General features: G+C 44.1%; 1 protein-coding gene across 14 annotated transcripts in view; it reads left to right on the top strand.

Annotated features, from left to right (window-relative positions):
* The window catches only part of HTR2C (5-hydroxytryptamine receptor 2C), a 241,176-nt gene that overhangs the window by 213,122 nt on the left and 16,007 nt on the right, over positions 1 to 12,047 (top strand). For 12 of the 14 annotated variants that reach the window (XM_065077689.1, XM_065077688.1, XM_021284989.2 and 9 more), the window contains 2 exons: positions 106 to 6,038; positions 7,018 to 7,199. In XM_065077689.1, coding sequence (XP_064933761.1) covers positions 106 to 938 — 833 coding nt within the window. In that variant the 3' untranslated portion in view covers positions 939 to 6,038; positions 7,018 to 7,199. Of the gene's footprint in view, positions 1 to 105; positions 6,039 to 7,017; positions 7,200 to 11,738; positions 11,828 to 12,047 lie in introns of all 14 variants that reach the window. The other 2 variants (XM_065077681.1, XM_065077677.1) reach the window with 1 other exon arrangement.

The raw sequence follows: 12,047 nt of genomic DNA, 5'->3' as shown, positions 1-12,047 counted from the left end.
AACAGCTTTAGGGCTGAATATGTGCAGGACCTGCATTATCTCTGCTGCCTCTTTGGAGCCCTGTTCGTCCAGGTAACTGTCTCTTTTTTGATCTTGTTCTTCTAGGGATATCTATGCCTATTCCAGTCATGGGTTTGCAGGATGACTCCAGGGTGTTCATAAATGGTACCTGCGTCCTCAACGACGAGAACTTCGTCCTCATTGGATCCTTCATGGCGTTCTTCATCCCTCTCATCATCATGGTGATCACGTATTGCTTGACCATCCAGGTGCTGCAGAGACAGGCAACAGTGTTCATGTGTGGAGAGGTGCCCAGGCAGAGGAGGAGCAGTGTAAACTGTCTCAAGAAGGAAAACAACACAGAGAACATTTCAATGCTTCACAATCATGAGGGGGCATCTCACTTGAACTCTCCTGTAAACAAGGAGGCAGTGCTTTTTCGGAAAGGAACTATGCAGTCCATCAACAATGAGCGAAGAGCCTCCAAGGTCCTGGGCATAGTCTTCTTTTTGTTCCTCATCATGTGGTGCCCATTTTTCATCACTAATGTCATGTCTGTCCTTTGCAAGGAAGCCTGCGATAAAGACCTCTTGAGTGAACTCCTCGATGTGTTTGTTTGGGTGGGATATGTTTGCTCTGGGATTAATCCCCTCGTATACACACTCTTCAATAAAACGTACCGCAGGGCTTTTTCCAATTACATCCGTTGCCTATACAAAACCAGTAAAAAATCAGCACTGCGGCAGAACCAGTGTCTGAATGTTACTTCAACAGCTTTATATGGGAAAGATCTGACTTTAACTAGTTATCGAAATGGCAATGAACTCAATAGCATGGAACTAGATGAAGCTGAGGAGGGCCTTGAAATGCAACCAGGGACTTCAGAGCTCTCTATAAACAGCTGTAATGTTGTAAGCGAAAGAGTGAGCTGTGTATAAAGGTGGCTCACACAGCCTTTTGCTACAGCCTATCTGTAGCCAAAATATATTGTGTAAAAATGTAAGTGTTGTTCAAAGGACGATGTAAATATTGCATTCTGAACAAAGCTTTTTTTTTTTTAAGTAAAACAGAGAGTCGTCTTTCCAGTCCAGTACTTAAAATCATATATATTGATATACTGCAGTGAAGTTTAAGGTTCTATATTTACTGTTAATATTAGATCAGAACTATTAGTTACTTTGCATATGTCATGGACAAAACGTTTGAATTTTTCTTCCAGTGCATGAACAAAAATGCTGAATATTTATCTCAGGTGGCATTTGCTGGAGTCCAGAATGGCACGTTAATATTTATATATCAAATACATGCTATTAGACTTGATCAGTATAACTTTCTTTTTCAAGTTGACAGTAAATATGTACTTTAAATCCTCACCCCTACTTGTGCCGTGTAAGGACTGTACAGAAACCTGGCAGAGAGACATCATGAAAGTGTAGTGGCTGTGCAGGCACCTGGCCAGACATATTCTGTTACAGGTAGTGCCTTGCTGCCACGTTGGGGCAATCTTGCACTTCAAGGGACCTCTGTTAAATGTTGACTCCCTCTCCAATCCTGCCATTTTCTTTCTGTTCCCCAGGAGGCTCCAGTTTCCCAAAGGAAGGTGGGGAATGAAGTTCTGGTGTGGTTTTGTGATCCTGACTGGGATCCCTTGCACACCTGGAGAAGTGTGAGAAACAGAACCCCAGTTATCTGCTTTAACCATTTTATAACTGGAGTGCCTCAGATTTATAAAAAGCCCTCCTTTGGTCTTATAGATAATCATCAGCTCTGGGATGCAGCAAGCTGTGCTCAGTGTGCGTGGCACTGACTTCACAGATTGCTTGGGTGATCAGGGTCTTTGGTTAAACTGTAGAAGAGCACTCTGACTTTGTAAGAGCTCTTGTCTTCTTGGTCCTTGCATCTATTTATTCCTTAGCTTGTTCAGCATCTGCTTTTATTTTTCAGCATCGTGGGACTTGCAGTGCTAGTGAAGAAAAACAGCTTTGGGTGTAGACCAGAAGCTGCTGTGCATGTGGTGCTGGTCAGGGTCAGGTGGTGAGGTGCAGAATACACATCCCTGGGAGATGCTCAGGAGAGGAATAAATGAGGGTCTCTGCTTCTTTCTCCTGTTTCAGGAGGGGATGGGCAGAGCTGGACAGAGTATGTGACTGGAATAATTTGCTGGTGACATGGTTCAAAAGGAAACAATCAACAAGGACGGCAAGGCAGACCTGGAGCTAGTCTACATGGAAGATAAATCTGGATTAACTTTTAAATTTTATTTATTTCATTTCACTCCCTAAGTAAATTACATTACATAAATCTTAATGAAAGTGTCCACACTGGGATTTAATGGAGTTTAAGTAATCTGCTTTTAATTCACACCATGTATAATTTGAATTAATTTTTCTCTGTGTTCCTGTGTAGATAAACCCTCAAGGCATTGTGTCTTTCTGGCACTGTGTCTCTGGGGTGATGCCTGTCATGCAATTTTCCTTGTGTAGAGTGTTGTCTAATGCCAGATATCACCCATAAGGTTTTTACATCTTCATTAACTAATGCACAAATCCTGCAGTGCACATTGAACATGGATGCACTTAGCATCACTGACAGCCTCTGGCTATGAAAATGCTCAGAACAGAAAAGCTTACACTAAGCATAGATAAATTGCATTTTACTAACATGAACTGCTTGTACTCTAAGCTTGCGGAGTTCGTCCCACCAAAATTGTCTTGTAGAAGAAATGGAAAATTCTGCTAGTGCTTTAGTATAACGTTGTGTTGTTACATTGCTGTCTACAGCAACAACCTCACTGAGGCCACTGCCAAAACACAACATATGGGTTGCAGCTGCTGCTGGGTTTCTCCCAGGCTGATGTGTTGATGTTGATGGTCCTTTCTTCTTCCTCATCCCCTCCTGGGTAACTTCCATGCAGATAGGTGAGGTATTCCAGTGCAGAGCATGGCTTACTGCTTGCAGAAGGCAGCAGAGATGCACCATGTGCCCGCCTGCTGCTACTGCCAGGAGCCTGAATGCTCAGGAATCCACTTGCCTCTCTAAAAAGGTCTGGTAATCAGCAGGAAAAGGACTGGCCAGAGACACAAACTTGTGCCATTGGTGACTGCCCTTTGCTGTAAGTCAGATTTAACTATCTCAAGCAGTAATGAAAAAGTCAGGAAGATCACATTGCTTTTCAAGTTCTCTCCTTTTTTTTTTTTTTTTTTTTTTTTTTTTTCCCTTAGGTGAAATCACAGCGTATCTTTTCCAAACGTGTGTATATATATGTGTGAGTGTGTACATATATATACATATCTACATATATTTAAAAGCCAACCACAGACTCTGAAAGCATTCAGCAATAAGTTGAATTACAGTAGCTTCTAGCACATGAGTGAATAGCTCGTTTTCCACAACATTCTCAGACTCAGTGTAAGACCACACACAGGCATTGTCTTTGCATAGGAGCCTTCATGTCTTATCCTTGCTGGTTCTGTTGTAAGGGGAAAAAGGGAACCTACTATATCTGGATGTAAATAATAGGAAGGGAACAGAGAATTTACATAATTTTTATAAATTATTTTAAAATATTCAGTACCAGAACTGTAAGTATGTCAAGCATTGGGGCTCAGCTGGACCCGTACCAATGAATGTCACTTGTTTAGATAAGCAGACAAGGGAACTACCTTACAGTGCCTGTGTTCTCTCCTGGCCAGTGGGTGATAACATTTTTGTGAATGGTTAAATACTGTCAGTTACCCAACTTCCTTTGGGTCATTCACATCAGGGTTTTGTGATGCTGCTATTAATTTATTAAAGAAAGTTTGTTGGTTTAATCACTCTTAATTTTTTTTTCATGGTCTATCAGAAAATAAATAAATGAACCTGCCCTCTCTTTCTTTCATCTGTCCCCATTTAAAATCTTTCCTGAGTGAAAACTATGTCCTGACCCAAAAACAAAAAACCATGAAACAACAATAAAAATGATGATAAGGAGGAGGATAAATTTCATTTCTCCTCCCACACTTGAAGTATGACCCACAGTTGCTTAATCACAGAAATTAATGTCTGCAGATATCCCAACTCTTCCAATCCCAAAACTTGTTAAATACGAAGATGGCAATAAACTATTCCCTGTCTTGTCCTTGCTCCCTCCAGGACTAACTGCTAAAAATGACACTTTTAAAATTACCTCAGTTTGAGGGATGGATTTAGTTCTCTACAACTTAACCAAAGCCAGGTTGTTCCCACAGCAGCTTTGTTTGTCCTGTGCTGTAGTCATTAACCATGGTGGTGCCTCAAGAAGCCCTGCCCTGAGGCTGCCTGGAAGTTTTGTGTGAGTCCTCAAACTTCAGCTCAGGTATGGTTTTGTCTTACAAATAGTGTGTTTGGTGGTGGTTTGTTTTGAGTTTGGACTGAACAAGTGAAAATACTTCCTTGGTGCTATAGGCTGAATTGTGTTTGCTTTTGTTTCTCAAACCAGATGGGAGATGTGCAGGCTGCCTGCAAGACCAAGTGTGCACATAGAGCCTCCTACCCAGCAAACAGACCACCCTGTTTGACTTGGGCCAAGGAGTCTACTTGTGGCATCAGCCCCTGAAGTAGCACCTTCTTGAGCTGTCTGCGCTTGCAGCTTTCCCCACCAGAGGCCAGATGCAAGGCTGGCCATGTTTGCTCAGGCACCAAGTCTGGTGGTGGAGCAACCTGGTTTCTAGATGTGAGTTGGCTCATCTGCATCTGTGACATTGCACTATACGGCCAAGTCTGGGGTACAGCATCCATGAAGTAAGCTGTGGTGGCTTTGGGGAACTTTGGGGGCCTGAAAGGCTGTTCTTTGAGGACAAGGAACTGCTCCTTTGGTTCTGTGCTTGCTGAAGATCAGAGCAGCTACCCAGAGGCTGTGGCACCTGGGAGGTGACATGGTTCAGAGCCAATGCTGAGGAGCCTCAAGGCATTCCACCTCAACACGGCTTTCCTTGTTTTAGCGACTTGTGAGTCAGCAATAGTTTTTGTCTGAGTGATAATTTTTATATGTTAATGTTAGGTGATGTGTGAGTAGTCAGTATGAGCAGTGGGGTTAGTGTCTTTTTCTTTATAGAGACACTCATGTCAGCCACTAGGGCCTTTCTTCTGGACAGCCCTACAAAGAGATCCATCACTGGCACGGAGTGTGGTCAGTGCTTTTCCCTTGTAAGTCAGCAGGCTGACTGTAGTCATCTGATGTGCTGGAGCCACGAGGGCCCTGGATATGGAGACATAAATTCCAAAGGAAAATCATCTTTTAAAGAAAAAAAAAAAAAACGAACCACACACAGCTCTTCAGAAATATGGTTTGACTTTGAAGTAATGATGGGTGTATGATCTTGCAGACAAACTATGCTTATCTGGCATTCCAAAAGCAGTGTCTGTCACGTGAAAAAGATCCATATGTCTCTTGGATTGGTTTCCTCCCTGGGTCACAGTATCATTAGGATAACTATGTGCCAAGCCAAGAGCTGCACTTGGCTTTGCCTCCATTTCAGACTGGAGTGGAAAAGGCATCAAAGGCTTTTTCCTGGGAAAAAAATATGCAAAGACCACCAAGCCTTAGGCAGATGCAGCAGAGGAACAGAGATGGACAGATGTACACACACATCTGCACACATGAACACACACATCCCAGAGTTTCCAGAGAGCAGCAGGTGGTATCATCATGCTTCAGTCTTCCCTTGAAAAAGTAGGAATAGCTGAACAGCTGGTGAAGAAACCTGTGATGGGAAGATAAATGTGGCTCTAGGTGTCACCGTGAAATGTGTGCTGTTCTAGTGATCATATAGTGGTGGGGGTGCATGTACCAAAAAATGCTTTAATTTTTTCATTTTTAACTACAAAGTTGTTATTGACTGTTATTGTCTCTCTCTCATTTTTCTTTAAGTCTCAGGTCTTCTGCTTGTTTGCTTTTACCCACACTGAAACTTGTGCTCTGAAGTTGTCAGAAGTCAACAAAATATCTGTGTGATGTGTTATTCTCTTTTGGCTGTGCAGGGACACTGCAATTCTGTAAGAAGATGGAGAGTCTTCAGGTGAGTGATTTTTAGAGATATAGGTATATATAGATATATATGGATATATATGTATGAGACAGACAAGCAATGTGGCGTGGTACACTTGCCAATTAAAGAACCACACCAGAAGATCTTTAATGAACAGTCAAGTGCGTGAGCTATGCACTGAAAAATTTTGCTTAAAACACTCCTAAATCGTAGATTCTACTGATGGCAGGAGGCAGTGTCGGTATATGGGAAGGAGCCCTGAGCTGCACGGGCAGCCCTCCTGCAGCTCTCCCTGGCATAGTTCTTGTTTTACAACCCAGCACAGCATGTCCTGGTGTCCTGCCCAGCAGGCTTTACTCTGTGCTGAGCAAGTGCAACTGCAGAAAAGGTTGCAAAAGCTTGTCCTCCTGGGCCACAAATTTAAAGATTCAGGGAGGGACCTAGCAAGTAGAGAAGTGGTGACACAAGTCCAGTAACTGGCTGCTCTGGGGTGCTGGAAGACTCCTCACAGCAGCCAAGGGGTGAAAAGTTATTGTGGAAAATTGAGACTGTGAAGCAATAGTTGTTACATCTCTCATGAATGTTGTCTTATGTTCTGCTTCCCCCCAAAAAAAACAAAGGGTGTTTTAGCCTATAAATACAATTTCCCCAGCAGTTTCCTGGGACAACAGCTGCTGCTTTTTTGCTCCAGTGGGCTACCAACACTCAGGTGACTCGAAAAACGAATCACAGAACATCACACAGAGGCATGTTAAAACCACTGTACTGAGCTTTCCTGTGTTTGACTTGTAATTAGTTCAACAACAAATTGGATAAATTAATGTTTAATTAAAATACAGCCTAATTATCCAACATATGTTTTTAATAGGATCTAATTGTGGCATTTTGAGATATTTAAATTGCTGGAACACTAAAAATTCTCTGTAGGCTGGTGCCTGTTAGACCACTGCCTGATTGCGTTTGTTAAAATCTAGAGCGGTTCTTCATTTGTGTGTGGTGCTGTTCTCAGTGTCTCCTCCTGCAGAAAAACAAGTGGGTGCTGGTGCTGGATGCTCTTCAAAGCTACAGAAGATTTTAATAGGGCTCCTTTTTCCTGACTGAAGCCTAGAACAGCTATTTCTGTGACTTTTTGAGGAGGAAGACTTCAGTGCCCACCCTTCCCAATGATCACGATACTGCTCAAAGCAACAGGTGAGCGCAAAACCTCAGCTGAAATTTCACCTGCGTTGAGGGTACCTCCCCTCTAGGCACCCCTAGTTCACATCCCAAAATGTCTTCAGAGAGAATCCACGAGTCACAGTGATTCCCCTGTGAAGCCATGGCAATGTTTAGCCCACTCAGCTCCCCCTTCTTTTTGCAGCACAGCCACTAGACTGGCACACAGGTGAGCTAACCATTAAATGAGCATTTGGTTTGTCTTGCACCCTTCATGGGTGTTGCTAAAGAGAAATCTGCCTGTGTCCTCTACCAGGCTGTCCTACAATGGCATTTAACAAAGTGGTAGGATCTTTACCAACTTTGTGCAACAAACTGTGCTGAACAAACAGTGTTTTTCCCTAGTCAGTTCTTTACTCCTGGAGTACATGAATGTGGTTGCCAGTTGTGCTGTAGTTAGTTGGCATTTTTGCTTTAAAAAATAGATGGGACTGTGTGTTGGGCCTCAGCAGCAGCCCTGGTGATAATTATGGTGGGGGGACACAAGTCCAGGCAGGGGCATAGAGAGCCCTTTTTATCAGAAGTAGAAAGCTTGGCTTGTTCCTCCTAGCAGCCAAAAATCAGTGAGGAAAGTTCTCCATCAGGACATTGGGGAGTGTTTGTTCTGACTAAGGAGGAACAGGAGTTATTTAGGCTAGAGGAAAACACTGGCAAACAAAAAGGGCCAGAAATAAACTAGGAATCAGAAGCAGGTTTCTAACAAGTGGAATATTCCAGGTCTGGAACTGTACTTTCTGGTGAGGCAGCAGTAACAACTTAAAAGCTTATTGAGGGCTCAGCTATTGCATTCACACAGGAATTTATGCTAAAGGGGTACAGCAGGAGGACCGAGCTCAGCCCTTATGTCCTCAGCCTCTCAGCTGGTGGAGATTGGGCACCAAGCCAGCCATCTGCACAGCAGCACTCCTGACCTCTCCATCAACATGTCCCAAAGTGTGGGAGGAACAAACATCTTGAAGCAAGAACACTATTTTTGTGCTACAGTCCTTCCAAATCCTAGCAAAGCCATAAAAAATGTCACAATTTTGGAGGAAAGCAGGTGAGGCTGTGCCAAGTCAGTGCATCTCCTGCAAGGAGAATATGAAGTCAAGGGATTGTGCACGCTCTGTTTTCTCAGCCCTAAGCCAGCCCCAAATTGTATGAAGCAATATTTCATTCTCAGAAGCATCCAGAATCAACCAGCTTGGCTAGCCCAATCCTGACTGCACACAGACACGTAAGTTTTATTTACCCATGACAGCATTTTTTGGACTTTGAGTATTATTGGAGGCAGTCTCAGCCTGCTCTGAGGAGCTGCAGCATTGAGGTAATGTCCTGTTGGGCTTCCATTAGCTGATGTAGTTGAGAAAACACTGGTGAGCAGTTTTAAGGGCTGAGAGCCTGTTTTTTGCTTGCACTGTCTGACTTTTTAAATGCTTTTCTTTGTTGGTGCACTTGCAACTGTGCAGCCAGGAACTTCATGCTTTTTGCTTCAGTAAAACATATTGTGTTGTTGGCCTTTTAAGTTGTCTCTTATTGAAAGTGGACTCAGCTGAACCTGGCAGGCAGCAAGGTTATTGTTTTTACAGTATGAGTGTTTCTAAATAAATTGACAGCATGGGCACAAACTTCTGGTCAGCTACCAGCCAAGACCAATTTGAGAGTCCCAAAGGCTGCAACATATTTCCAGTTCAACAGTTAAGAGCTTGAACATCATTACATAAAAGGCAAGGGCTATCCTCTCGTGGCTTTATGCATCAGATGGGGACCTCCGGGTGGCACAGTGGCTCCCTGGGCAGCGCCAGCTCTGCGGTCAGACCCTGAGAGGGTGCGAGGGATGTTTGGGTACCTGGAGGGCAGGATGGGAACCTGCTTCAATTGTCTCTGGTTTCTTCTCCTGTGTCGATTTTCTGTAGCAGTACCATGGGGAAAGCTGTTCACACTGGATGGTTTAAACAATTCTTTGCAGCTGTTTGCTGTTAGCAAAGTTGCACTTGTGTGTCATGGCCACTCAGGGGGTGGTGCTTGGTGAGGGGAGGTCAGCCTGTCCAAGGGCAGCTGCGAGGCTGCAGTCCTTGCAAAGACTGGGTTTTGCCCAAGCAGACTGGCAGAAAAGGCTTGCTGTGGGCTGCCACAGCAGTCAGCACACAGGGGGATTGACAGAAAATCTGAGGCTGGATGGAGCTGGGGATGGTTGGACACTTACAGCGACACACATTCACATGGGGCACTTGGCATCTTCAAGGCAAATAGCTCTTCAGTGCTCTGATCCTGACCCTCTGCCTGGGTGGGGAGGGACTCATGTGTATACAGATTTTAGTCTTGAAATATAGTGTGTCCTCTCCCAAGAACATCATGTTTCTGTTTGGTGCGTATGTTTTCTCCACCACCACATGAATTCCAATGAAGAACATTCTGCCATTCTTTGGTTTTAAATCATAAAGATATCTAGATAAGTGAATTCTATTAAAGGAAGTTGGTTCTTGCTTTGTTAAAAAAAAAAAAAAAAAAAGGGAAGAAAATACACAATACACATACAAACAAAAAACTTATAAAAACAACAACAAAGCCCCCTGATATTTACAGGATGTTTCAAAAAGATGGACCAAATTTGAAATCACAACACAAGGCATTTTGGGTTCATCTTTTTGAAACACTCCACATTACTTCTTGTTTGTTTGTTTTCTAAATGAAAACAACTCCTGCTGACCATGGCTCAAATGCCCCCACTGCAGCTGCAGGAACTTGGGATGAGCTTTTGCACCTTCCAGCAAAATCAGGGCAATGCAGCTCTATCCAGTGTCTCAGAGAAGGCAGAGCTGCTGCAGTCTCTTTGCTGTGGGAAATTAGTGTGTGCATTGCCAGGGGCTGCAGTAGGGCTGTGCTCTATGGAGTGAGACCTTCTTAAACACTGTGGCTGTTGCTTGGGCAGAGACACCAGAAAAGGAAATGTCAAGGCCATGTTTAGGATTTTTAGATTAGTTGTTTGGTTTTGGTTTTGTTTGGTTTGTTTTGTTTTGTTTTCCAAATGCATCTGCTGGCATAACACTTGCTGAAGTGGCGATTTTTATTTCCTGAGCAGAGCAGTTCCATGGTATGTTTGGATGGGTATGGGGCACAGAAGGTAAGCAGCCCAGGACAGCATGGAGGCAAACACTCAGTTTTGGTGCAAACCTTGTGGTGGCCGTCATTCCTCAGCTGGTTGTTCTATCTCCCTGTACTCCAGGAAGAGGATCTTGACACAGATGGTTTGCAGAGCTGTTTCAGCTGTTCAGACAGCTCAGCCACAATATGTTGCATCAAATTGTTTTGTTAAACACATGCATCAGCTGTACTTGTTTGCCTTGAAGCTATGAGAACCACAGACTCTCCTGAGAAAATTCAACTTCTACACAGATATAAAGAGTTTGACAGTGCTCTCAAATGTACCCTGCTGCACAAGTCAGAGAGCTGCAAACTTGCCATGGTCCATGAAGCTCTTTAGATTTTAGATTATCAGAGGGATGGAACACCACTCCTACTAGGACAGGCTGAGAGAGCTGGGGAAGAGAGGCTCCAGGGAGACCTTATTGCTTTCAGTACTTAAAGGTAGCCTATAAGAAAGATGGGGACAGGCTTTTTAGCAGAGCATGTTATGACAGAATAGGTGATGGTTTTAAACTTAAAGAGGTGAGATTCAGGCTAGATGTGATGAAGAAATGTTTTACAATGAGGATGGTAAAATACTGGCCCAGGTTGCTCAGAGAGGTGATAGATGGCCCATACCTGGAGACATTCAACCCCAGGCTGGATGGGGCTCTGGGCAACTTGATCTGGTTGAAGATGTCCCAGCTCATTGCGGGAGAGCAGGACTAGATGAACATTGAAGGTCCCCTCCAACCCAAACTATTCTAGGATTCTTCTGCACTTCCAAAGCCTGGACATCTAGAAGCTGAAGCCAGAAGGGCTGTGCTACTTTACATCCTTACAGGATCTAGGTATTCTCTAGAGCTGCATGGCTCAGGGATGGGTGCTGAGAGCTGTAGAGGTTCCAGGATAGATGCTGAGACCCATGGTGGGTTTGGGATGAGTTCTGAGACCCATGGTGGTTTGGCGATGGGTGCTGAAACCCACGGTGGCTTGGGGATGGAGGTTCTGGTGCCAGAGCAAGGCAGGGACTTAGAGCAGGGCACAGTCCCCAGTCAGCAGAGCCTCCAGTTGGAGCTGATAGGGTATTTCTGTGGTTGCTCAGTGGCACGAGCAGGGGTGGGAGAGCACGGGCTGGTTTTGGCTGACACATGCTGCAGGAGATGCCGCTCTGATCAGCTCAGCAGCACTGTGCCATGGTTGCGATGTCACAAGGCACAAGGGGTGATCTTACCCAGCAGTCAACCTGGCACTGAGTGATGGAGCAAAGGTGCAACACTTCTCCATTTAGCGGTACAAAAAGAAAAAAACTCATCTGTTTTACGGTGAGAGCGCCATCTATTTAATTTTCATGCACTAAATACTGAATTTTGGCCAAAGCGATACTGCACTTGCTTTCCTCCTCCTCAGCGTGCAAGCACAGATGCTGACACCCAGTGGCCATGGAGTTGCTAGCGCCTGTACGAGATGGAAAAACTTCAGCAGAGATGCCTCAGCTGGTGAGATACAACTTCTATCTTTTCATTTCCTCAAGTGCAAGAGCAGTAAAGAGCTCCTGAGAGGTGCTCGCCTTGCTTTATGCCTTTCAGCCATTGGCAGGTTATAGTGGTTCAAACACTTCAAAATCTTGCATTCAGAGGCCAGTCAGAAAAATTTAAAAATATGAGGACGAATAATGAGGAAAGAGAAAGTAAACTGGTTTTCAAATTATTGTCTTGT

The sequence above is a fragment of the Columba livia genome, chromosome 12 (assembly GCF_036013475.1).
Source record: "Columba livia isolate bColLiv1 breed racing homer chromosome 12, bColLiv1.pat.W.v2, whole genome shotgun sequence".
Classification (NCBI taxonomy): Eukaryota; Metazoa; Chordata; class Aves; order Columbiformes; family Columbidae; genus Columba; species Columba livia.
This window is presented reverse-complemented; position numbering and strand designations above follow the sequence as displayed.